At 39.8% G+C, this 27,742-nt stretch overlaps 1 protein-coding gene across 1 annotated transcript in view; it reads left to right on the top strand.

The window, feature by feature from the left end:
• LACTB2 (lactamase beta 2) overlaps positions 1 to 24,486 on the top strand; it is a 32,709-nt gene extending 8,223 nt beyond the window's left edge. The window contains exons 3-7 of the mRNA XM_027561157.1: positions 3,897 to 4,023; positions 15,319 to 15,497; positions 18,542 to 18,690; positions 23,126 to 23,207; positions 23,842 to 24,486. Of these exons, the coding sequence (XP_027416958.1) occupies positions 3,897 to 4,023; positions 15,319 to 15,497; positions 18,542 to 18,690; positions 23,126 to 23,207; positions 23,842 to 23,885 (581 nt within the window). The 3' untranslated portion in view covers positions 23,886 to 24,486. The remainder of the gene's footprint in view (positions 1 to 3,896; positions 4,024 to 15,318; positions 15,498 to 18,541; positions 18,691 to 23,125; positions 23,208 to 23,841) is intronic.
• Positions 24,487 to 27,742: the final 3,256 nt, after the last annotated feature.

Here is a 27,742-nt window from a genome sequence, read left to right as displayed (position 1 = left end):
AAAATAATATTTATTTAATAAATTAACTATTATGTTGATTTAAAAGGAGAAATTTGACACAGCTTTATAGCCACAAAAACTTGAGAGCTTGTTTGAGACGTGGCTTGTGTTTCATTCTGAACTCTGTGGAAACTAGACCAGCTACATGCAGACCTTGAGTTGCTTAGCACTAAAATTGTTCAGAGGTAACTTTCAGGATCTCCTCCCCAAAGTTCCATATATTTCTTCATTCTTTCAATTGTTAATCACTATCATTTTTGTTCCACTTCAGTTTTTTTGTTCTATATTTTAATAGTTTAAATTTTTTATAATTTTGTTTAGCTGTTAGCATGGCAGAAAATTTTCAGCTACTTTACAGTGCCAGCAACCTATGTTTCTAACAGGACACACCAAAATTATGAATGCCACTTATAAGATTTTTGTGGGAAGATAAGTTAATCGCTGAGTCGTGCCCGACTCTTTATGACCCCATGTACTGCAGCCCTCCAGGCTCCTCTGTCCATGGGGATTTTCCAGGCAAGAATATTGGAGTGGGTTGCCATGCCCTACCCCAGGAGATGTTCCCAACCCAGGGATCAAACCTGGGTCTCTCACATTCTTGGCAGATTCTTTACCATCTGAGCCACCAGGGAAGACTGCCTCTTAAGCAGACTGCTTACAAAATGTAAAATACAATCAGTATGTGATTTGGGAACTCCTAGTGGCTTACAGGGAACCAGAATATTACCAGACATGAGAACTAGATGGCCTCGGGCTGTCTGAGTGTTTTGGTTTGGTTTGGGGTAAATCTTATGAAATATATTTTGTTATCTGATAATTATTATTTTGCAGCTGAAGTTGGGCCTTTGCCATGTGTTTAACATCCAAGTCTTAGGAGTCAAACAGTTGCTTCCTGCTTTTCAATTAGAATGTGTTTTTATTAGAAGGTATTATACATGAGCAACATCACATGTTTGTATCAGCTTAAATAATTAGCATCAACAATGTTGTTATAATCCATAAACCTTAACAAATGACGGAGGGTTTCCTCCTGTTTAAATAATTATATGATGGAGACAGAAAGTAGATAAGTTGTTGCCAAGAGCAGGGAGAAGGAAAGAATAAGGAGTGAATACCATCAAGTACAAGGATTTGAAAACGTTCTAAAATTTTATAGTGCTTATGCTGTATAGTTCTTTGAATATACTTTAAAACAAACAAACAAACCTAACAACAATAGTGAGTTGTGCATTTCAAAAGGGTCGAGTTTATAATATGTGAATTCCATCTCAATAATAACATGGTTGCTTTCATCATGCCTGTCTTCATCTTGCCTGTATAGTTTGCTGTTGTGAATAGGATATGTGTTTTCAAATTTGCACGTTATGATACAGACTTATTTTATCATATGACATTTGTTTTGTAATTTTGAGATAGTTGTGAGTTTTTTGGAGGGGTCATCTGCCAAAGATCTCATAACTAGAGATAAACTATCTCCACTGCTTCACTGAAAGGCAAAATTGTGTAGATTACAAAATAAAAACAAAAAAGCCTTTCTATCTCACTCTAGAATGAAGACAGCCTTATTGTGTAATGTCAGTTCCCAGCATGACATACTATTTTTTGCCTCTGCCTCTTAAGATGCAAAGTAATGGAGTTTGGAGCTGAGAAGAGGGAAGGTCTAGTTGCTGTTGTTTTATTTTCTTTTTATTATATTTGTGGTATTTCTGTTTCCTCCCTACCAGCCAGATTTCTATCCTTTTTCAGTTTTCCTCAGAATGTTTTTTTCTCCTTCCGTATTTCCACTGATACCACCCTAGCCCTGATGCTATCTTTCAGCGGGTTTATTGCAGTCACCCCCCTCACCCCCATCTTTGTGATCTCTCCCCCTGCAGTCCCCCCACCTGCAGCCATCATACTCATCTACCTGTTAACACTATTTCATTTTCTTACTAAAGAGTGTACAGTAGCCACATACTGCTGCTGCTGCTGCTGCTGCTAAGTCGCTTCAGTTGCGTCCCACTCTGTGGGACCCCATAGACGGCAGCCCACCAGGCTCCTCTCTCCCTGGGATTCTCCAGGCAAGGACACTGAAGTGGGTTGCCATTTCCTTCTCCAGTTCATGAAAGTGAAAAGTGAAAGTGAAACCGCTCAGTCGTGCCCGACTCTTAGCGACCCCATGGACTACAGCCTACCAGGCTCCTCCATCCATGGGATTTTCCAGGCAGGAGTACTGGAGTGGGTTGCCGTTGCCTTCTCCATAGCCACATACAGTGAAGTTTAAATCCTTCTGTTCTGTGAAGGGCACTTTAAGGCCCTCCATGATCTGAGCTCGTCTCACTTACCCCACTTTCCCTCCACATTTCCCAGCCAGTGTTTTGCTTTAGACAAGTAGGCAGTGTCACGTTTGGCACATGCACAGAGCTCATCCTTGTTTCTATGCCTTTACTAGCACCATTCCCCACAAGTCTTTCTCTGAACCTTTTCCCATCCTGCTCATCCTGTAAGTCACACCTCAAGTTCTATCGTGTCTATGAACCCCTTCCTAACTGTCGCTCCTTTCTGTAAACACTTGTTGCTTTTATTAGCTGCATTGTCCATTTAGTATATCCATGAAATAGGCCTGAGTGTAGTCCTCTATTGCCTGTTTGTGTTTTATTTCCCCAACTATGACAGTTTTTAAGCACTTTGGGATCATGGTGCTTGTATTCACTATACGTGATATACTGGTTATATGATTGCCCACTCAGGTGTTGATTGGTTAAGTAATTGATTGTCTTTGTGTCAGGGAGGGTACTATGGTTTACATTGATTTTAATGTTTTCATATCTCAGCCCTGAGTTTGGGGCTTCCTTTCAGCATTCACAGAAGGAACCTTATGTTCAGCATCTAACCCAGGAAAATATTAATACTGTTGCCAAGTTCCCTCTGTGATCCTCCATTTGACATGGAGGTTATTGTTACCTGAATTATATTAAGTTCTGCCATGATGCCATATCTCTTTTACTTTGTTAGGCACTTAAATTAGAGAAGGAAATAGCAACCCACTCCAGTATTCTTGCCTAGAGAATCCTGTGGACAGAGGAGCCTGGTGGGCTGCCGTCTATGGGGTTGCACGAGTTGGACACGACTGAAGTGACTTAGCAGCAGCAGACACTTAGATAGAAAAAAGTTCCTGGGTTCTGTACTGCTGGTCCTTAAACACCCATTTTCTTTTAAATTTTTATTTTATATCAGAGTATAGTTGATTTACAATGTTGTGTTAGTCTCAGGTGTACAGCAGAGTAATTCACTTATGCATGCATTTGTGTCCCACTCTTTGTAACCCAGTGGACTGTAGCTGCGCCCCCCCCCCCCACCTCCCCAGGCTCCACTGTCCATGGGATTCTTCAGGCAAGAATACTGGAGTGGGTTGCCATTTCCTTCTCCAGGGGATCTTATAGATAGATAGATAGGTGATCTTATAGATAGATAGACAGACATAAATATATATATATATATATATACACACACACACATATATCTATTCTTTTTCAGATTCTTTCCCCATATAGATTATTACAGAGCTTTGAGTAGAGTTCCTGGTGCTATACAATATTCAGTACCCATCTTGATCTCAAAGCTAGCTGAGACTGTGAAGTGCTATTTCCAAATTTTTTATAAAAATAAGAGTGACTAGAAAAACACAAAGGCTTTTATGTAGATCTGAAAGGGTATGATAGAATAAAAATCTCTTTGTTAAGGTGGGAAAAAATAGTTACCATCTCAGAGGTATGCTGCTATAATTCATCCCAATTTCTGTTGCCTCTTACTGTTAATTTACTCAAGTGTTTGTGGCTGTATGGAAGTTGGCCTTGTAAAAGGCTGAATTATCACTTAAAATGTGACTTCATATATTTTACATGTTTTGTGACTAGACACTACCTATTGCGTTAAAAAACTCCCACGGAATCCTGAGAGAAAAGAAATTATAGGCAACGGAGAGCAACAGTATGTTTATGTGAAAGATGGAGATATAATTAAGACTGAAGGTGCCACACTAAGGTAAGTCATCGTCCTTGAGCTGGGGAAGCAGGGTGGGGATCTACGCCTATGTGTTACAAAAGCGGGAGAAGGGAGATTCATCACATTTGCTTGTCTGAGTGAAGATACCTCAGGAAGGATACAGAAGATGTGCTGACATTGGTTTCTCTGGTTGCTTGATAAGCAGAGGAAAAGACTTTTCACTCAATCTACCTTTCTAAAATTGTTTATTTGAATTAATTGAGGACCTTTTCAAATAAATCAAATTTAAATTTTAAAAAATGGAGTAGCTTCCTGCTAGGGTGATTTAGGGATCTTCCCATTAGGTAAATTCAGGGCTGTCTCATGCTCTCACTTCCAAAGGCTGACCCATCCCTAAAGTAAACACATTTCAGGCCAGACTCATCTCTCCTGAGACCTGTCTGAGGGATTTGAAAGGGTATTTCAGATTCAACTTTAAAGCTGAACTAATTCTGGTTTTCTCTCCCCCACAAACTGTACTTGCTTTCTGACTTCAAAATAGTTACTTTTCTTAGTACTTTATAGAAATTTTTTTTTTGCTAAGATAGAAGCTGACTCCTCTTCACTCTTATCGTTCCTCCTTCTCCCCTCCCCACCCTTGCCTGCTACATTTAATCGGGTTAGTTTTTAACCTCAGAAATACTTGGCAGTGCAGCCTCTTTTTCACCTTGTGTACAACCACTACCTCTTACTCAGTCTTCCTGTCTTCCTAATCTAACCCTTCATAGCCTGTGTCACCTGGAACATGGAATAGTGCTCCCTGCACACAAGATAATGTTTGTTCCCCTGATGTGTCACAGTCTGGCCCCACAGGTTCCTGGTCTTCGCTCTCATCACTACCCTCATAGGCACAGTTACAAGGACATTCTGTGCATCTGTGCCTTGGCTCGTACCATCCCCTGTACCAGGCATCGCCCCTTCTCTTCAACTTGTCTCCCTGACAGATTCTTATCTGTTCATTCTTCAAACCTAATCTACCCATTACTTAGTTTAAGAACCCTTTTAAGAACCCTTTCTGGGCAAAATTCATTGCTCCTTCCCCTAACTTTCCTATAACCTTTATTGTTTTGTCATAGCACATATTAAATTTAAGCTTTTTTGTACGTAAGTACCTCAAGTAATCAACTCCTTAGCTTCACTAATTAATATTAGTTAATTCTAGTTGCTGTGGTCAACCAATCCAGAAATGGGTAATGGCTAAAACATGGAAGAAGTTTACTTCTCAGTCACAGAAAGTCCAAACGTGGGTAGTGATCAGTGAGGAGCCCTCCTGCAAGTGAGGTTTCAAGCTCCTTCCATCTTGTGATTCCATTACCCTCAGTCCTTGCTTTCAAGGTCGCCATGCTCACCTCCCTCAACCCAGCGGGTGGAGAAGGAGGCAAGCACGTTGACAGAAAAGGCAATTTGCAGACTCTGAAAAGAATGGTTTTCCAAATGAGTCTTTCTCAATTAAAAGAAAAAAACCACAGAGTCTGTTCATAAATGCATTTTATTGTGATTATTCATAGAATTGTCTGTAAGATATGATACACACTGACACTATTTTTTCCATGGTGGTTTGATTTACATGTATTATGGTTCAGCTAACGTCCATCATCTCATATAGTTAAAAAGAAATGAAAGAAGAGTAAAAAGAAAAAAAGAACAATTTTCTCCTTGTGATCAGAACTCAGGATTTATTCTCCTAACAGCTTTTTTATAGAGCTTTCAGTCACCTTGTTGTACATTGTATGCCTTGGACTTATCTTATAATTGGAAATTTGTACCTTTAACTACCTTTCCTCCATTTCTCCCTCCTCTCACCCTCCACCTCTGGTAACTGCATGCCTGATCTCTTTTTCTGTGAGTTTGGTGTGTGTGTTTTTTTTTTTTAAGATTCCACATATAAGTGAGATCATGTTGTATTTGTCTTTCTCTGTCTGACTTATTTTACTTAGCATAATGCCTTCAAGGTCCATGTACGTTGTCCCAAATGGTAGGATTCCCTCATTTGTTATGGCTGAATAAGACTGCATTGTGTGTATATGTGTGTGTGTATCACAGCTTTTTCATCCATTAGTGGCCACTTAGGTTGTTTCCATGTTTTGGCTATTGTAAATAACACTGCTGTGAACATTGGGCTACAGATATTTTTTGAAGTTAGTGTTTTCATTTCCTGAGCATCTATTCCTGAGAATAGAATTGCTGGTGATATGTAGTTCTATTTTTAATTTTTTGAGACTTCTCCATCTTGTTTTCTATAGTGGCTGTATCAATTTACAGTCCTACCAATAATGCACAATCGTTTCCTTTTCTCCACACACACAGCAGCACTTCATATCTCTTATGTTGTTGATGATGGCCATTCTGACGGGCATGAGGTGACATCTTATTTTGGTTTTAATCTGGATTTCCCCAATGACCAATAATGTTGAACAGTTTTCATGTTCCTGTTGGTCTTTCATCTGTCTTCTTTGGAAAAATGTCTATTCAAGTTTTTGGTCCTTTTTTTAATTGGATTTTTTTTGCTGTTGAGTTTTTTAAGTTCCTTATGTATTTTGGATGTTAACTCTTCATCAGATATATGGTTTGCAAATGTTTTCCCATTCTGTAGACTGTCTTCACATATTTTTATATTTGCTAGAAATATACCTACTGGAATCATTTTCGTATAACATGAATACTTTCATTAATAGGTTGCAACAGGTTTAATCAGACCAGAGATCATTTCTAACATCTCTTTATTAACTTGACATTGGTGCAACTATAAAAATGTAATTGTTTGCAATATATAAAGCATATACTTAGAAACTATAAAAGAATAATAGTTCTTAATGCCTCTCAAAAGTAATTGCTCCCCTTACACTAGTAGCTCATGTTCTTGTACCTTACATCTATTAAATTTTTAGCAGAATTTTTTATAAGGATTTGATTTTTTTTTTTTTGTAAGGGAGAAATCATTCTAAGTTACACTCATTTCTGTTTTCTTCTTGTTCAGTGGCTAAGTCATGTCTGACTCTGTGCAACCCATGGACTGTAGCACACTAGGCTTCCTTGTCTTTCACTGTCTCCCACAGTTTGCTCAACTCATGTGCATTGAGTCGGTGATGCCACCCAACCATCTCACCCTCTGTTCCCCCCTTCTCCTTCTACCTTCAATCTTTCACAGCCTCAAGGTCTTTTCCAATGAGTTGACTCTTCACGTCAAGTCACCAAAATATTGGAGCTTTCAGCTTCAGCATCAGTCCTTCTAATGAATATTCAGAATTGATTTCCTTTAGGATTGACTGATTTGATCTCCTTACTGTCTAAGGGACTCTCAAGAGTCTTTCCCAGCACCACAATTCAAAAGTATCAATTCTTCACAACACTCAGCCTTCTTTATGGTCCAACTCTCATATCCATACAGGACTACTGGAAAAACTATAGCTTTGACTGTACGGACCTTTGTTGGCAAAATGATGTCTCTTCTTTTTAGTACACTGTCTGGATTTGTCATAGCTTTTCTTCGAGGGAGGACTGTCTTTCAATTTCAGGGCTGTGGTCACTGACCACAGTGGTTTTGGAGCCCAAGGAAATAAATTCTGCCACTGTTTCCACTTTTCCCCATCATTAGCCATGAAGTGATGGGACTGGATGCCATGATCTTAATTCTTTGAATGTTGAGTTTTAAGCCAGCTTTTTCACTCTCCTCTCAAACTCTCATCAAGAGGCTCTTTGTTCCTCCTCATTTTCAGCCATTAGAGTGGTATCATCTCAGTCAGTCAGTTCAGTCGCTCAGCCGTATCCAACTCTTTGCAACCCCATGGACTGCAAAATGTCAGACTTCCCTGTCTATCACCAACTCCTGGAGCTTACTCAAACTCATGTCCATCAAGTCAGTGATGCCATCCAATCATCTCATCCTCTGTCATCCCCTTCTCCTGCCTTCAATCTTTCCCAGCATCAGGGTCATTTCCAGTGAGTTGATTCTTGACATCAGGTGACCAGGTATTGGAGTTTTAGCATCAGCCCTTCCAATGAATATTCAGGACTGATTTCCTTTAGGATTGACTGGTTGGATCTCCTTGCAGTCCAAGGGACTCTCAAGAGTCTTCTCCAACACCACAGTTCAAAAGCATCAATTCTTTGGCGCTCAGCTTTCTTTACAGTCCAGCTGTCACATCCATACATGATCACTGGAAAAACCATGGCTTTGACTAGATGGACCTTTTTGGTAAAATAATGTCTCTGCTTTTTAATATGCTATCTAGGTTGGTCATAGCTTTTCTTCCAAGGAGCAAGTGTCTTAATTTCATGGCTACAGTCACCATCTGCAGTGATTCTGGAGCCCCAAAAAATAAAGTCTCTCACTGTTTCCATTGTTATCCCATCTATTTAGCATGAAGTGATGGGACCAGATGCCATGATCTTAGTTTTCTGAATGTTGAGTTTTAAGCCAACTTTTTCACTCTCCTCTTTCACTTTCATCAAGAGGCATTTTAGTTCTTCTTCACTTTCTGCCATAAGGGTGTCATCTACGTATCTGAGGTTATTGATATTTCTCCCGGCAGTCTTGATTCCAGCTTGTGCTTCATCCAGCCTGGCATTTCACATGATGTACTCTGCATGTAAGTTAAATAAGCAGGGTGACAGTATACAGCCTTGACGTACTCGTTTCCCGATTTGAAACCAGTCTGTTGTTTCATGTCTAGTTCTAACTGTTGCTTCTTGACCCACATACAGATTTCTCAGGAGGCAGGTAAGGTGATCTCTTTAAGAATTTTCCACAGTGTGTTGTGATCCACACAGTTAAAGGCTTTGACATAGTCAATAAAGCAGAAATAGATGTTTTTCTGAAACTCTCTTGCTTTTTCAGTGATCCAGCAGATGTTGGCAATTTGATTTCTGGTTCCTCTGCCTTTTCTAAATCCAGCTTGAACATCTGGAAGTTCACGGTTCACGTACTGTTGAAGTCTGGCTTGGAGAATTTTGAGCATTACTTTGCTAGCGTGTGAGATGAGTGCAATTGTGCAATAGTTTGAACATTCTTTGGCATGGCCTTTCTTTGGGTTTGGAATGAAAACTGACCTTTTCCAGTCCTGTGGCCACTGCTGAGTTTTCCAGATTTGCTGGCATATTGAGTGCAGCACTTTCACAGCATCATCTTTTAGGATTTGAAATAAATAGCTCAACTGGAATTCCATCACCTCCACTAGCTTTGTTCATAGTGATGCTTCCTAAGCCCCATTTAACTTCACATTCCAGGATGTCTGGCTCTAGGTGAATGATCACATCATCGTCATTATCTGAGTCATGACAATTTTTTTGTATAGTTCTTCTGTGTATTCTTGCCACCTCTTCTTAGTATCTTCTGCTCCTGTTAGGTCCATACCATTTCTGTTCTTTATTGTGCCCATCTTTGCATGAAATGTTCCCTTGGTAGTTCTCATTTTCTTGAAGAGATCTCTAGTCTTTCCCAGTCTGTTGTTTTCCTCTATTTCTTTGCATTGATCACTGAGGAAGGCTTTCTTATCTCTCCTTGCTATTCTTTGGAATGCTGCATTTAAATGGGTATATCTCTCCTTTTCTCCTTTGCCTTTAGCTTCTCTTCTTTTCTCAGCTATTTGTAAGGCCTCCTCAGACAACCATTTTTCCTTTTTGCATTTCTTTTCCTTGGGGATGGTCTTGATCACTGCCTCCTGTACAATGTCAGGAACCTCCTCCCATAGTTCTTCAGGCACTCTGTCTATTAGATCTAATCCCTTGAATCTACTTGTCACTTCCACTGTATAATCGTAAGGGATTTGATTTAGGTCATACCTGAATGGTCTAGTGGTTTTCCCTACTTTCTTCAATAAGTCTGAATTTGGCAATAAGGAGTTCATGATCTGAGCCACAGTAAGCATCTGGTCTTGTTTTTGAGACTCTATAGAGCTTCTCCATCTTTTGGCTGCAAAGAATATAATCAGTCTGATTTTGGTGATGTCCATGTGTAGAGTCGTCTCTTGTGTTGTTGGAGGAGGGTGTTTGCTATGACCAGTTTATTCTCTTGGCAGAACTCTGTGAGCCTTTGACCTGCTTCGTTTTACACTCTAAGGCCGAACTTGCCTGTTATACAGGTATCTCTTGACTTCCTACTTTTTGCATTCCAGTCTCCTTTAATTAAGAGGATATCTTTTTTGGGTGTTAGTTCTAAAAGGTCTTGTAGGTCTTCATAGAACCATTCAGGTTCAGCTTCTTCAACATTACTGGTTGGGGTATAGACTTGGATTACTGTGATATTGAATGGTTTGCCTTGGAAACGAACAGAGATCATTCTGTCATTTTTGAGATTGCACCCAAGTACTGCATTTTGGGCTCCTTTGTTGACATCTAATTATTATTAATTTATCACTAATGCCATTAGAGTAGTGTCAGTTTTCTTAAATACTGTTACGATTTGAATTTTGTCATCTTTGCAATGTTTAGGGCAGTGGTCTTATTAGTTTTCTCCATAGCTTTATTATTATTATCAGGGATCTTATAATATTGAAACACCCTTGCATTTTTTTATAAACTTTCTTTGATCACTATGTTATTTTTAAATTTGCTTTTGCATTCTATTTGTTAATATTGGGTTGACCAAAAAGGTCATTCAGGTTTTTCCATGCCAGCTTATGGGGAAAACCCAAACGAACTTTTTGGCCAGCTTAATATTTTGGTTAAGATTTTTATAATAATATTCATTAATGAGATTGGGTAGTTAATTTTCTTTTTGTGCAGCCTTATCAGGTTTGGCAGTCATAAGTTTTCCTTCTTTACCTATGCTCTGGCATAGATTATAGTGAAACTGTCTGACTTTTAAATGTTTGTTAGAGATAGTCCATAAAAATACTGAGCCTTTAGTTGCTAATAGTTACACATCTTGTTAGTGAAGCTTCATTGTTGCTTACTAGTAATATGGTCCTGTGAGTTAAGCTTAAATAAGACAGATAATTTAAACTTGTCTATTTTTTATAGATTCTCTTTTTAATTCTAGATTAGCCTGGAAAATCCCATGGATAGAGGATCCTAGTAGGCTACAGACCATGGGGTTGCAAAGAGTCAGACACGACTGAACGACTTCACTTCAGACTTTAAAAAGTAATGTAATCTAACTTACTTTATTAAAAAAAGGTTTACCTGCATGTGCATGCTCAGTCATTTTAGTCGTGTCCAGCTCTTTGCAAACCTATGGAGTGTAGCCCGCCAGGCTTCTCTGTCCAGGGGATTCTCCAGGCAAGAATACTGGAGTGGGTTGCCATGCCCTCCTTTAGGGGATCTTCCTGACTCAGGGATCGAACCCAAGTCTCATGTCTCCTGCCTTGGCAGGCAGATTCTTTACCACTAGCGCCACCTAGGAAGCCCAGAAGGTTTACTCATCATAAGTTGGTAGAATCTAAAAACCGAACTTGAAAATATGTTTATTAGACTATTAGGTAGGCTTTTCAAGGTCTTGAAGCAGAGAGGAATGCAGAATTACCTTCGGTAGGTAGCTTTTTTAGGCCAGACAGACACACACACGCAAAAAAAATTCAGGCACATGACATATATAATTAGCAAAAGGGGTGAAAATGGACACCTCTAGGGAGAAAAAATGAAAGAGGGTAGAGCAATGACAGTAACAAATCTTGAAGGACTCTTTGATCCTTTGCCCCATCTTGACTTTCCCATTTAGTTTTTTGTTTTTTTTTTTTAATTAATTTCCCACTCTGAAAAAAATCAGAGTTGGTTTTCCCATTTCTCTTATTTATGGGCTCCATTCCTGTCTCCCAGTCTTCTGGGGTCATAATTTTGCTTAGCTCAGTATTCAATGTTAACCTTACTAGGACTATAGATACTATTTACAGCTGAACCATGTAGTAAACTGTGCTTAATTTTCCTTTCCTGCTTTCCTGCAGTTAATAGTTGTTTTGTTACTTGAATAATTTTCTATATACTTATCATTAATTCAACTCCAATTATATAAATATTCTCTCAGAATGTTTAAATGTATCTGGGATTCTCGCACTTCCGTGTTCTGGATGAACCTCCCTCAGAGCCTCCTAACTTGCTGTCCAGGATGGGTCTCTTCCAGGCTGACTCTATGATCCTCCCAGAATTCCCTTCATGCTCACCTGGGGCTTCCCCTTGCCTCCCTCCTGTCTTGGGTCACCTGTCCCCTGTACCCCATAATTTTCTTTCTTGATACTCCTGTTTTGGTGGAGCCCACCTCCAATAGCTTTCTGAGAAAGTGCATTTTTAAGACCTTTCACATCTAAAAATGTCTCTGTTTAATCCAACTTGACTTAAAGTGTACTATTTGTAAATTCCGGGTTGAAAATCTTTTTTCCTTCTTGGTTTCATATGCAAGATTTCATTGCCTTCTAGTTAATACAGTATCAAGACTGAGAAATCTGAAACCTTTCAGGTTGCTGAACTTTTTTGACCACCTGTTTGTATTTTTTCTTTCTTTCTTTTTTTTTTTCTTCTTCACTATGTTCTGGAAATTCCCAGTGGTATACCTTGGAGGAAGTTTATAATGCTGGATCCTTGAAAGGCCTTTTCAGTCTGGAAACATGTGTCCTTCAGGTCTCACAATTTTCCTGAAGTTGTTCACTGATGTTTTCTCTAATCTGTTTTGTCCTGTTTCATTTATTAAACCCTTCCTGTTTTGTTAGAACGCTTAGACTCATCCCCTAACTTTATTTTTTCTCCTGTTTTCTGTCTTTTTTGCCTTTTTGCTGTACTTTCTGGGAGGTTTTTATCAGCTTTATCTCCTAATCCTATTTTTCCCTTTCTCTTCTCACATTTTTAGCTTTCAGGAGATCATTTTGCCCCATAAATGCTCCATTCATACTATTCTTTCTTGTTTCATCATTGCAACTTCTTATCTCTCCTAGGACATTAGTGGGGCTGTTTTTCTTTGTGGCTGTGGAGGGGAGGTTTGTGCGTGTTTTTGTTTTTGTTGGAAATTTTCTTCCTTATAATTTGTAGCCTCTAAATTGGTTTGCTTGTTTTTATTTGCTCTCCTCAGTTTGAAAGGCTCTCTTCAGATGTCTGGTGATCTGGTGTTTACCAGTGTCTTCAAAGGGTGAATGTGTGCACAGTTGCTTCAGTCATGTCAGACTCTTTGTGACCCTGTGGAGTGTAGCCCACCAGGGTCCTCTGTCCGTGGGGATTCTCCTGGACTGGGTTGCCATGCCCTCCTCCAGGATGTCTTCTAAGGGAGGTGACAGCTATTTGGGAGCTCTGAAAACGTAAGAGGGCTCCTGTAGGTTGTGCGCCACACTGTGGCGTCATCTAGATGAACTGTTTAGTTGGGGAACTTCCAGCATAGGAATCAGTCTTTCTTCCTGAGCTGGGAGTGTTTCCCAGCAAAGACTCTTCTCATCTTCATGAAGAGTAAAGGCCTGGCTGACAGCATTATAGGAGCTGAGTGTGGAAGCTGAGTGTGGAAAGAAGGCTTGGGGATCCATGTGTGTTCATGTGGTCTTCCTGTTTTTAGAAGAGTGTCGCTACCTCTGTCGGTGTCGCTACCACAGCCACAAAGAAAAACAGCCCCACTAATGTCCTAAACGAGGGTCTGTGTTTCACCCTCATTGAACTTTCCCTCATTGAAGATTAAATCTCCAGTCGTTTCCTTCAGTGGGGTTGGAGTGCTTGTCAGGCTGCTCCAAACGAGAGGGGAATCTGAAGACTTGAATGTGTGTTAAATACACTCTCAATGAATCTTTCTTCCTTTAATCTCAGCTCCCTCCTCTACTAGATTCCTGGTGCCCCACATCCAGAGACTGGAGACTTCGGCAGTGTGAATCTGGTTGGGTCTGTCTCAGCTTTCACCTCTGCCAGCTTACATGTCAGTTTTTCTCTCATCTAATAAGTCATTTCTCACTCATATGTCTTCTTTTAGCTTCTAGAATTCTAATGATATGGTCCATTCTCCTCACTCCAATGGGTTTATGCCATTTTTCACATATCCCTTTATGGTAATTTTATTGATGTTTTAGGAGGAAAAGAAGAGTTGCAGGTGTTAATCCAGTCTTAACCAGAAACACACTCTCAGTTCCTATACAGTAAATGCAAATATGCAATTATATCTGCCCTATCTTCCCCCCAAAAAAGTCCATTATTGAGAAAAATAAAGTATTCCAGGCACATAAAATGCAATACTATTTAGAATAGGCAAAGAGAAGGACTTCCTTGGCAGTCCAGTAGTTAAGACTCTTTGCTTCCACTGCAGAGGGCATGGGTTTGATCCCTGGTCAGGGAATTAAGATCCCTCATGCTGCATTGAGCAGCTGAAAAAATAAAATAATTAATTAAAAAAAAATAAAAACAGAGTTCTGTTTTTGCAGCCAAAAAATAAAGTTGTATTTTAAAAAAAAAGGTAAGGATAATTAACCTCTCAAGCTAAATAAAACATAATTTAAATCTTATTCCATCAGACATTTTTTGCTATCTCCTGTGGTTTCATTTTCTAAAATAGAAAATGGAGAGGTTAATAGTACCCACCCCATTACTAGTAGGAAGGATTAAGTGTATAATGCTTGTAAATTCCTGAAGTCAGTGCCTGGCACATGGAAAGCAATATATTGATATTAGCTACTGCTGCTGCTGCTGCTAAGTCGCTTTAGTCGTGTCCGACTCTGTGCAACCCCATGGACGGCAGCCCACCAGGCTCCCCTGTCCCTGGGATTCTCCAGGCAAGGACACTGGAGTGGGGTGCCATTTCCTTCTCCAATGCATGAAAGTGAAAAGTGAAAGTAAAGTCGCTCAGTCGTGTCTGACTCCCAGCGACCCCATGGACTGCAGCCCACCAGGCTCCTCCGTCCATGGGATTTTCCAGGCAAGAGTACTGGAGTGGGGTGCCATTGCCTTCTCCATTAGCTACTACTGAGTGCTAAGCATTGAGAATATAAAGATTAGAATTAGACAGGAGTCCTGCCTTTCAGAGTTCATAGCCTTGTGAGGTAGAATGGTAAACAAGAAAACAACATGAAATCTGCAGTAATTCAAAGTATACAATTCAAAGTACAGGAGTAATAACAGAAAAAAATGACTACTAGAGAGTGTTGCCTATATGTGGCTGAGCAATCAAGTACTCTGTAGAACAAATTATTTAGACTTAGTTAACTGGTTTATTATTGGTATGGTCATAAACCTTCATGTAGGGGATTTCCTGGCAGTCCAGTAGTTAAGACGCCACTCTTTTCAGAAAATGTGTTGACATCATTTATTTGTGTCTTGTCCATAAAGAAGGAGAGAATAATTTACGTCTCAAAATTTCTTCCAAGCCTACAAGTTCCAACTGTTACTATTTCTTCTTTGAACTAGAGTTGTATACACACCTGGCCACACTGATGATCATATGGCTCTAGTCTTAGAAGAAGAAAATGCTCTGTTTTCTGGAGATTGCATCCTAGGGGAAGGAACAACTGTATTTGAAGACCTCTATGATTATATGAACTCCCTGAAAGAGTTATTAAAAATCAAAGCTAAAGTTATATATCCAGGTGGGTCATTCTTTTAACCTAGCAAACCATTTGTTTCAAATGATGAGAAAGATTTCCTTTTGGTTTGTATATGTATATGTACATATGTATAAACTGCTTCTTGAGGATATGTATAAACTGCTTCTTTCTAAATTACACCCCTAAGTCTTGTCTAGCAATGCAATTAAAAAGAAGACTGAGAGTTGTATTAATAACTTTTTTAAAAGATAGCGTTATTTTTTAATATCTACCCAGCTGTTAATAGAACTCTTAAACAAAGGAAATAAACTTATTGGGACCAGAAAATGTTTTCATTTCATGAGCTATCTTTAGTTTTGTTAACTTGATTTCTATTGTGGACTGCATTTTAGCCATGTGACCTGTAACATTTGACCTCTGAGCTTTAGTTTTTTAACTCACACTGTGGAAATCAGAGGGGCTTCCCAGATGGCACTAACAGTAAAGAACCTGCCTACCAATACAGGAGACTTAAGAGATGTGAGTTTGGTCCCTGGGTCAGGAAGGTCCCCTGGAAAAGGAAATGGCAACCCTCTCCAGTGTTCTTGTCTGGAAAATCCCATGGACAGGGGAACCTGGCAGGCTATGGTCCATAGGGTTGCAAAGAGAAGACATGACTGAAGTAACAAGCATGCATGCATGGAAATCAATATTTTCCATATTAACTGTGAGACTACATTTATTTCAGTTACTAAGGAAAAAAAAATACCTATTATTAGTATATCAGCTGTCACTGCCCTGCTTTACAGTATGAATCTCCTCTCCCTCTTAAAACCTAAGAAAGATACAGGACCCAACAGAAGGCCCCAGGAGGAAAAAGAGACTCAATAACTGACTCTTTTAAGTCCTTCTAACTTGTTCCTAGCCAGAGAGTCATGAAAAGATCTGTAAATACAATGTCTTCAATACCTTCATATTCTCTCATGAGGTCTCACTGCTGAGGGGTGAGAAACATACAGTTGGTGGTACTAGGCATTTGGATTAATGTTATGACATCAAAGAAGCAGAGGCTAACAACTGTTTTGAAAGAAGAGAGTAGATGCTTGATGCACTCACATTGGAGCAAAGCTAATGAGAGGGTGCCTGGTATAGGTTCTTGGAGTGTTGGCTTCAGTGAATCCAGTGAACTGGCTTATTCAATGGTATTCCATAGCCATAGCTAGCACATATTGAAGCCTGCTACCCTACCTGCCAGGTACAGTGTCAGGACCTTCACAAAGCTGTCTTCACAGAAACTCAGTGAAGCAGATAGCTGAAGAAATAAGCTCCAAGATTCAGAGCCTTTCACAGCCATACAGCTAGTAAATGGTAGTCCGTATCATAAAGCCTGAGCTCTTTATATAACAGCTCAGTCTACTTTTGGTTTCTTGTTGTTGCTCTTTAGTTGCTAAGTCATGGACCCCATGGACTGTAGCCCGCCAGGCTCCTCTGTCCATGGGATTTCCTAGGCGAGAATACTACAGTGAGTTGCCATTTTCTTCTCCAGAGGATCTTCTTGACCCAGGTATTGAACCCACATCCCCTACATTGGCAGGTAGATTCATTACCACTGAGCCACCAAGGAAGCCCCTACTCCTGGTGATTGTTCTCAAGTATCTTTAAAAAAACCTCTCTTGCAGATTGGTGTAATACATTCATTTTCACTGTTTTAAGAGAAGGTAAATTTCATTATGACTTTATCTGGGTTATCAAGGTTTCTGAACTGCTAGCCTGTACATAAGACTCAAAGTTCTCCTGTGGTCCTTGTGAATTTTTAATAGCTCTTCATCACTTCCATGAAGTTACTTTATATATTCCACTTTTCAATCTTTGATAAGCATAGTGGTTAAGAACACAGAGTGGTTAAAAGACCTGAGTCAGAATCCCAGCTCCACTTAGCTATATGTAACTGCAGGCAGATTAATTACCCTTCCTATGCCCGAGTTTCTGCTGTTCAAAGGGGAGAATAAACATACGTACTTCATGGGATTCTTGTAAGAATAAAGTACATTTAGAGCAGTATCTGGCAAATAAACTCAACATTAAAAAAAAGACTAAGATCACGGTATCCAGTCCCATCACTTCATGGCAAATATTGGGGAAACAGTGGAAGCAGCAACAGACTTTTTATTTTCTTGGGCTCCAAAATAACTGTGGACAGTGACTGCAGCCATGAAATTAAAAGACACTTGCCCCTTGAAAGGAAAGCTATGACAAATCTAGACAGTGTATTAAAAAGCAGAGACCAAAAAAAAGCAGAGACATCATTTTGCCAACAAACATCCGTATAGGTAAAGCTATGGGTTTTCCAGTAGTCGTGTAAAGATGTGAGAGTTGGACCGTAAAGAAGGCTGAGTGCCATGAAGAATTGATGCTTTTGAATTTTGGTGCTGGAAAAGACCCTTAAGGGCCCTTGGACAGCAAGGAGATCAAACCAGTCAATCCTAAAGGAAATCAACCCTGAATATTCATTGAAGGACTGTTGCTCAAGTTGAAGTTCCAACACTGTGGCTGCTTGTTGGAAAGAGCTGAGTCATTAGAAAAGACCCTGATGCTGGGAAAGATTGAAGGTAAAAGTAGAAGGGAGCAGCAGAGGATGAGATGGTTGAGTGGCATCACCGATTCAAGCACATGAATTTGAGCAAACTCTGGGAGATAGTGGAGGACAGAGGAGCCTGACATGCTACAGTCCACGGGATCGCAGAGTCAGACACAGCAACTGAACAACAACTGGCAAATAATGAACACTGTTAATACTACCTGTTGTTACTGTTGTGGTTACTATTTTTATTGTTACTTTTGTTGTTATCTTTTAATTCTTACTCTTCTTTTTTCTAATGAACACTGTAATATTTTATATAGATTTTGACATAATTCTCTAATAGTTTTTGGCTTGGTATGTGATTATCTTATCACCTGTATAGTTTTCCAAATAATACTCACTTGTATATTTAGTGTGCCTTTCCAGTTCACTGTATGAAATATTTTTTTAGTAGAGTGAATTAACTTCAGTTGTACTTAAAATTTTTTATTTCATTGAAATAATCTTTATAATTATTCTGATTCAGGACATGGCCCAGTTATCCATAATGCGGAAGCTAAAATTCTACAATACATTTCTCACAGAAACATCCGAGAACAGCAGATTCTTACAGTATTTCATGAGAACTTTGAAAAGTCATTCACAGCAATGGAACTTGTAAAAAGTATTTACAAGGTAATTTTTGTTTATCTCATTTGTACATAGCCACAATTTTAATAGAAGAATCTATTCAATAGACTATTAATGTGGTAAACTCATCACATCTTAGAGCAGAATGAGTCTGTTAATTTTTTAAGTAATATTAGTCACTTGTATAGATTTGAGATCATCAAATCTCAAGTTTCTAGAATGCAGAAGTTGGTAAACACTGGCCCACAGAATAACCCTTCTGAGCCATTATTAAGCCTTTCATATTTCATTCTGTAGGAGATCATTGCCAACAGCCTGGTGATGAGGCTTTGTTATGATTTATGTTTTACTTGGAGAAGGGAATGGCAACCAACTCCAGTATTCTTACCTGGAAAATTCCATGATCAGGCTACAGAGGATCCTATCGGGCTACAGTCCATGGAATCACAGGGAGTTGGACACTACTGAGCAGCTAGCAACAATAATATATTACTCTGACCATCTTTATTATCTAGTGTCCTACTCGGCAGCGAGTGAGAAGGGGTGATCTGCTGGAGACAGATCCTGGCTAATAGCAGTGAGAATTAGTAGCAGTGCCTGTGAAGGTGAAAGTCACTCAGTCATGTCCAACTCTTTGTGACCCCATGGACTATACAGTCCATGGAATTCTCCAGGCCAGAATAGTGGAGTAAGTAGCCTTTCCCATTTCCAGGGGATCTTCCTAACCCAGGGATTGAACCCAGGTCTCCCACATTGCAGGCAGATTCTTTACCAGCTGAGCCACAAGGGAAGCCCAATGGACTAAAAGGAGAAAGGCCTCAAAGAAGAACATGAGGAAAGTCATTTAGTAGAGAAAGAGCCCCTCACACAGTGGCCTCTGAGCACATCCTTGTTTAACAGCAGCATATGGCAATCTGTCCGTAGGATTCAGTTTCTCAGCAAATGTACATTAGATAACTGATGTAGGCAGTATAGCTTAGGGATTAAGAATGTAATAAGATTATCTGGGTTTTAAGACTCCCACTGCTATAACCTATACAGCCATAAGATACCTGAGAGTGTAACTAAAGATGAGCTTGAAAAGGAACCTGAGTGAGTTTCATTTAGTAAAGGTCTTTAATGTCCCATCAAACCAGTCAGTCCCTGAATATTCATTGGAAGGACTGATGGTGAGGCTGAAGCTCCAATACTTCAGCCACCTGATGCGAAGATCTGACTCATTGGGAAAAACCCTGCTGCTGGGAAGGATTGAGGGCAGAAGGAGAAGGTGGCAGCAGAGGATGAGATGGTTGGGTGGCATCACTGAGTTTGACATGAGTCTTTGAGTAAGCTCCAGGAGATAGTGAAGGACAGAAGCCTGGTGTGCTGCAGTCTGTGGGGTCAGAAAGAGTCAGACCCGACTTAGCAATTGAATGACAGCAATGTCCCAATGTCCCATAGGCCTAAGTTATCAAAAACCAGTTAAAACACACTCATTGTGCTTTGTGTTTAAAGGGATGGATGAATGATTTAAAGGGCTGAAGATAAAAAGTGCCAGGAGCAAAGGGGAAGTGTAAATATTTAAATTCTGTGAAAGAGTTCACTTCCTAGAGTTTAGCCATTCTAGATTATGCATTGAAATTGAAACATGGGTAGTGTTTTCTAACCCAAGTACAGGCTGCAGAACTCTCTGATTAACCCTCACAGATGAGTCAGCCAGTGACTGTGCCTGACTCAGAAATGCTGGTTCTGCATTCAGAGGTGTGTTCAGGGATGTGTTCACTGTGCATATGTGTACAGCATCTGTTACATGTAGAATAGCATTAGATATTGTGGAGACATTTATTCTTTCTACAAACATTTACTGAAGTTTTCGTGTGCCCCTGGACTAGGTGCAGAGATACTAAGATGACTACAGATCTCTTCCCTCAGAGAACTTGGGGTTTAGCAAAGACAGACATGTTCATAATAGCTCCCATTTTTTTGAGCATGTTATGTGTTAGATACAGTACTACATGCTTCACATTACACTTGTATTTTGGGGTACTTAATTTCCTGTACCCCAAGTTTTCACTACGTAAAGATACTATTATTCCAACTTAATAGATTTAAAAACTGACTTGAAAAGTGTGAGCTAAGTAACTTTTCCAAAGGCACAAAACTCGCAGATGTCACATACTCAAATGTCAGAAGTCAGATACTCAAACCTTGTGTTTTTCTGTCACACCAAGCTTCCCTCCAGGGCCCATACACAGCACATTGGGGGCACAAAGGAAAGAGAAGTCAGTTGTACCTGGTGAAGATAATGGGTCATGAGACTTGTCTGGAACACCTTCAGAAACGTAATGATTGAATCGCTTCTTGAAGAAGGAGTAAGCATTTCCCAGGCCAGATACAGGAGAAGGGAAGTCATTCTAAATAGAAGGAAAGATGTGTTCAAACAATGGGGGTCATAAAAGCCTTTTATGTGTTTGAAACCCCCCCCAAAACATGTGTGTTATTGGAGCACAGAATGCATGTTGCAGGTGGGTAGGGAGGGAGTCCCAGGATATGAGGCAGGAAAGACAGGCATGGTGGGTCAGAGGAAGCCCTTGGTTGCCATGCTAAAAAATGTGGGCTTCAGCCTATAAACTGAGAATGACCACCACAGATCTTAGCCCAGGGGGGTTGTATAATTAGACCTAGAAAATCATGCTGGTGGATATAATACATGGTGCTGGAGCTTCAAGAAGAGTTGGGTTTGGAGGTTTTTACTTGGGAATCTTTAATGCAGTGGCAAGTTGATTGAGTAAAAAGAGAAGAGAGTCAAGTGATACAATTCATTGTAGACATCAGTGTTAAAGAGAAATCCCGGGAAGAATATCCAGAATGAAGACAAAATGATGAGAGGTAGGATAACCTAGGGAAGGGAAAAGAGAAGAGCTCTTCCAAAAGGAGAGACTCGCCTGCTGATTTCAGGTAAAATGAGGACTTAAAAGAATTCTTTGAATTTTCATTAAAATGTAATTTGATGACCTTAACAAAACATTTTCAGGGAGCTGAGAAATGGAGATAGTCAATTTAGTTAAGAAGCTTGACTTTGAAAAATTCTTAAAGAATAAAAGAGACAAATAGTGTATATGACAAATAAGTGTATGTTACCTCTTATAATGTGTAATCTAAACAATACAACAAGCTAGTGAATTATACAGTACTTTTGCCTGGAAAATCCTGTGGATGGAGGAGCCTGGTAGGCTACAGTCCATGGGGTTGCTAAGAGTCAGACACGACTGAGCAACTTCACTTTCACTTTTCACTTTCATGCCTTGGAGAAGGAAATGGAAACCCACTCCAGTGTTCTTTTCTGGAGAATCCCAGTGATGGGGGAGCCTGGTGGGCTGCCATCTATGGGGTCGCACAGAGTCGGACACAACTGAAGCGACTTAGCAGCAGCAGCAGTGACCCAAAGTGAGACATATATAGGATGAAATAGTTTTGGTTATTACTATATAAAAACCTAGAGTTATAGCTGTCTTCTTGATGGTATGGAGACTCCTTAAAAAGCTAGGAATAAAAACACCATATGACTCAGCAATCCCACTCCTAGGCATATACCCTGAGGAAATCAAAACTGAAAAAGACACATGTACCCCAGTGTTCACTGCAGCACTATTTACAATAGCTAGAACATGGAAGCAACCTAGATGTCCATCAACAGATGAATGGATAAAGAAGCTGTGGTATGTATATACAATGGAATACTACTCAGCCATAAAAAGGAATGCATTTGAATCTGTTCTAATGAAGTGGACAAAACTAGAGCCCATTATACAGAGTGAAGTAAGTCAGAAAGAGAAATATAAATATCATATATTGACACATATATGTGGAATCTGAAGAGACAGCACTGATGAATTTATTTTCAGGGTAGCAGTGGAGAAACAGACATGGAGAACAGACCTATGGACAAGGTGGGAGGAGAAGAGGGAGAAGGGGAGATGTATGGAGAGAGTAATATAGAAATTTACAATACCATGTGTGAAACAGATAGCCAATGGGAATTTACTGTCTGATTCAGGGAACTCAAACAGGGACTCTGTGACAGGCTGAAGGCTGGAATGGAAAGGGAGATGAGAGCAGAATGGAAAGGGAGATGAGAGCGTGGTCTGAGAGAGAGGGGACATGGGTGTACCTATGGCTGATTCTTGATGTATGACAGAAAAACCACAGTTTTGTAAAGCAGTTATCCTTCAGTTAAAATATTTTTTAAAAAAGTACCTCTCAACAACAAAAAAGACTGTCGTCTTTTGTCTTTTTTCTTTAAAAGTTTCAAAAAGACTAACCCTGTTATTTTTTTGAAAAAGAAATGTTGTCGGGACTTCCCTGGTGGTCCAGTGGTAAGGACTCTGCTTCTCCTGCAGAGGGTGAGAGTTCGGAACTAAGGTCCTGCACACTGTGTGGTGTGGCCAGAAATAAATTAATTAAAATTAAAAATTTAAAAACACTGTCATCTTTCCTTTAGGATACTCCCGAGCATTTACATAAAATGGCCCAACATAATGTCTTGCTACATTTGAAAAAATTAGAAAAAGAAGGAAAAATAGGTAAGTATTCTTCCAAATCTTTTTTATTTGGAGCACTGAAAATATTTGTTAACAAATGAACTAGTTTCCTTTGAGGAAAAACACCACCTACCAGAGTTCTCCCTTGAATGTCACTGTGGGTGGGAGAGACAGTCATTAGGAAGGGCCAGTAGCAAAAGGCCAGGGAGCAACAAATTAGAACAAAAGCTCCCACAGGAGTGAGAGCCCTGCGTGGGGGCTGCAGTCCTCATCCACCCGAATGTAGCGGGAAGAGAACTTCGCCTTTGCCAGAGTGACCACAAAGAACTTTACATGTAGATTTGGGAACAGCCAAAGGTTTCACAGTAGCAAAGGTAGTAAACTCAAAGATACTAAAGCAGTAATTCTGTAATTGTTCACTAGTGTTGACTTGTCAACTTAATAATCTTAGAAGTTTGCTGCTTAAAAAGCAAGAGGTGCAAAGTCGGATCCCGTGTAGAAGTTTTAGCAACGTTATTTGTACCCCCCAACCTGCACCATAAGAGAAACCCCAACTTTATATTGAGCAACAAAAATTTTTAGGAATTAATGCTCTTTCTAGTTACAAGAGAACTTAAAATCCAGTGATTTTGCTTGTCTGTTGTTAAATGTTTACTCTGTAATTTTCTTTCCACAGTTAGCAACACAGATCCTGAGAAGAAATGGAAAGCTCATCTTTAGTTTCAGCTTAATGAAAGATGATGTTGTTTTGATTTTGGAGAATGAGATGTTCTGTTAACTATGAATTATTTACATAGAATATAGCCTGTGGAACACTGAAAATAACCCTAGATATACTTTTAAATAACATTATATCTATTCTAAAATGTGTAAATCACATTTTGCACCTACAATATTAGCTATTTATCTAACCAAGCTCTTATAACATTTTACCAAAAATGCAGAAATCCAATAGTTTATCCATTTTCAATAAACAAAGTAACAGTTTCTTTTAAAATAATAAATTTTATGTCATTTAAACTGGATATTATTCTTAGAGATTATTTATCTATGACCAGTGGTCAGTAATACTTCTCTTTTTCCCAGCTGCTTCAGTTAACAGCACAGATGTCAACGTCATCCTTCCTTTTCTACAACCTTTGTCTATATCTGTAGATTAGAGGCTTGTTTTCATGTTTCTCTCAGTCATGATTAAATATCAACTCTGTTCCTCTGTATAATATGTATTTTCTTAATAATGGCATCCTACAAGTGATTCATGTAAATCAACATTTGGTAATAGAAAAGCATTAAATTCCCAATTAAAGTCATTGTATATAAATATTTATTTCTGTAATCCATTAGTACAACCAATATGTTTTACTAATTTAAGTTTTAGTATATAGTGGCTCAGTTGGTAAAGAATCCACCTGCAATGCAGGAGACCAAGGTTCAATCCCTAGGTTGAGAAGATCCCCTCAAGAAGGAAATGGCAACTTACTCAGGTATTCTTGCCTGGGAAACCCCATGGACAGAGGAGCCTACATGGCTACAGTCCATGGGATTGCAAGACACAACTTAGTAACTAAACCACTACCATCATCAAAATATATATGAATTACATACCAAAGATTTTTAAGATTAGAATATTATAAGAGCATTTTTATATAAATAGTGTTTTTAAATAGTGGTTAGGTTCTAAGGTCAACCACCACTGCTTATTTAACCCATAAGGTTGCCAAATAACAGTACAAAAATGAGCTCAGAATCCTGAAAGTAAGCTTCCTTTTCTCTTTTCTAAGACTTTTAAAAAATTCTTTTAATTAAAACTTTTTTTTTTGACAACCTCATCTCTTCCTTCTCCTTTTCCCAAAGTGAAAGTGAAAGTCGCTCAGTTGTGTCCACCCATGGGATTCTCCAGGCCAGAATACTGGAGTGGGTAGCCGTTCCCTTCTCCAGGGGGTCTTCCCAACTCAGGTGTCGAACCCAGGTCTCCCGCATTGCCAGCAGATTCTTTAGCAGCTGAGCCACCAGGGAAGCACCTTTTTCCCAAGGCCTCTAGCATTTTCATATCATTCTAAACTCTGGAAATCTGGTGTGTTCATGAAATCATTCCATATTACAAAGTAACTGGGAATTCAACAACAAACTAACAACCCAAAATGAGCAAAGGATTTGATAAGACATTTGTCCCGAGAAGATATACAAATGGCCAATAAGCACATGAAAAGATATTCAACATCACTAATCATGAGGAAGATGCAAATTAAAACCATAGTGAATTAGGGGACAGGGATGAGAAGGGCTTTCCAAATTGAGGGGATCCCATACACAAAGCCATGGAACCATTGTCTTTCTCTAAGGTAACAGAGCACGCTTCAGGCTGCAAGTGGATCTCGTGAAAGAGGACTAGATAATGGAAGGTTATTAAACTTGGTTACTGAACGAGTCTATAAACAAGTTTTTTTTTTTCCTTCTTTCTTTTTATCCTCTTGGAATTTTTTTGTTTAATTGGAGTATAATTGCTTTACAATGGTGTGTGAGTTTCTGCTTTACAAGTGGATCAGCTATAACTATACATATATTCCCTCCCCCTTGAGCCTCCCATCCCACCCCTCTAGGTCAACACAGAGCTGAGCTTCCTTTATCAGGTAGATTCCTTATCTCTTCCTCTTTGGTTTGGTTTGGTGGGCATTTATCCTGTTCCTTTACCTGCTGGGTATTTCTCTGCCTTTTCATCTTGTTTATAGTGCTGTATTTGGGGTGGCCTTTCTGTATTCTGGCAGTTTGTGGAATTCTCTTTATTGTGGAGTTTCCTTGCTGTGGGTGGGGTTGGATGGATGGCTTGTCAAGGTTTCCTGGTTAGGGAAGCTTTTGTCGGTGTTCTGGTGGCTGGAGCTGGATTTCTTCTCTCTGGAGTGCAATGAAGTATCCAGTAATGAGTTAGGAGATGTCAGTGGGTTTGGTGTGACTTTGGGCAGCCTGTATATTGAAGCTCAGGGCTGTGTTCCTGTGTTGCTGGAGAATTTGCATGGTATGTCTTGCTCTGGAACTTGTTGGCCCTTGGGTGGTGCTTGTTTTCAGTGCAGGCATGGAGGTGTTTGATGAGCTCCTATTGATTAATGTTCCCCGGAGTCAGGAGTTCTCTGGTGGTCTCAGGATTTGTACTTAAGCTTCCTGCCTCTGGTTTTCAGTCTTATTCTTACAGTAGCCTCAGGACTTCTCCATCTATACAGCACCAATGATAAAACATCTAGGTTAAAGATGAAAAGTTTCTCCACAATGAAGGACACCCAGAGAGGTTCACAGAGTTACATGGAGAAGAGAAGGGGGAGGAGGGAGATAGAGGTGACCAGGAGGAGAAGAGGGGGAATCAAAAGGGGAGAGAGCAAGCTAGCCAGTAATCACTTCCCTAAGTGTTCTCCACTGTCTGAAACACACAAAGAGATTCACAGAGTTGGGTAGAGAAGAGAAGGGGAAGGGAGGAGACAGAGGCAACCTGGTGGAAAAAAAGGAGAGTCCAAAGAGGGAGAGAGCAGTCAAGCCAGTAATCTCGCTCCCAAGTAAAAATGGGTACTGAAGATTGGGTTCTTAAAGGTACAAAATTGATAACAAATGCCAAAAAGCAAAGATTAAAAATCTAGAGTAGAGGTTGGGTTCTCAAAAATACAATATTAAAGAAAAAAACAAAGTCACAAAAAGTATAAAATATATATATATGAAGTTTGCTTTAAAAAATAGGGTCTTTTTTTGCAAAGTAATAGGTTATAAAAATGAAAGTTAAAGGAGTAATAGAGGATTAAAAAAAATTTTTTTTAATTTAAAAAATGATAATAGTAAAAATATATCTAGGACTTTCTCTGGTGGTGGTGTGGACAGTGGGGTCAGTTAATTTTCAGATAGTTCCTTGATCCGGCTTATACTTCTCAAGATCTATAGGCCGCTTCCTATGTAGTCGGTGCTAACTACAGGGTTTTAATCTATTGCACCTGTCACTTCAAAGGTGGTTCCCTCTGTTTGTTTTACCTTCTTCTGTTTGCTGGTCTCTTCAGTGTCTAATTTCCACCCTGACACAAGGGGGCGGTGGTAATCACTTTTTTAGGCTCCCTTTTTCAGTCGTGCTGTGGGGAGGGAGGGATGCTGCAAACAAATATCACTGGCATGTGCTCTCGGTGTCTCGGCCACACTGGGTTTGCCCCCACTCACGGCGTGTGTGCTTTCCCTGTCTACACTGCTTAGGCTCTAGGTTGCTCTGCCGGGAACTGTCTCAGGCCGGCCCTGGGTTGTATGCACTTCCCAGGTCTAAGTCGCTCAGGTTCAGGTACTCGGGTACTCCACAAAGGTGCAGACTCTGTTGGGCCTGCGTTTTGTGCCCTTCCCAGGTCCAAGCAGCTCAGGTGACCAGGTGCTTGGCGAGCGTGGTCACCCCCAATTGAAGGCTGTGACTTATCACCTCCCCCGTCCCTGCCGCTTGGTTTTCTGGATGTACAATGAGCGCGTCTTCTCAGGTGTGCCTTTTGTCTCCTCTGGGGAGCTGATTTCTGGCTGCAACCCTCCCAGCGGATGTTGACCATCCAGAATCCCAAGAAGTCTTGGTT

Source organism: Bos indicus x Bos taurus, chromosome 14 (genome assembly GCF_003369695.1).
Source record: "Bos indicus x Bos taurus breed Angus x Brahman F1 hybrid chromosome 14, Bos_hybrid_MaternalHap_v2.0, whole genome shotgun sequence".
Lineage (NCBI taxonomy): Eukaryota > Metazoa > Chordata > Mammalia > Artiodactyla > Bovidae > Bos > Bos indicus x Bos taurus.
The sequence above is the reverse complement of the archived record's forward strand: the minus strand, read 5'-3'. Positions and strand labels throughout refer to the sequence as shown.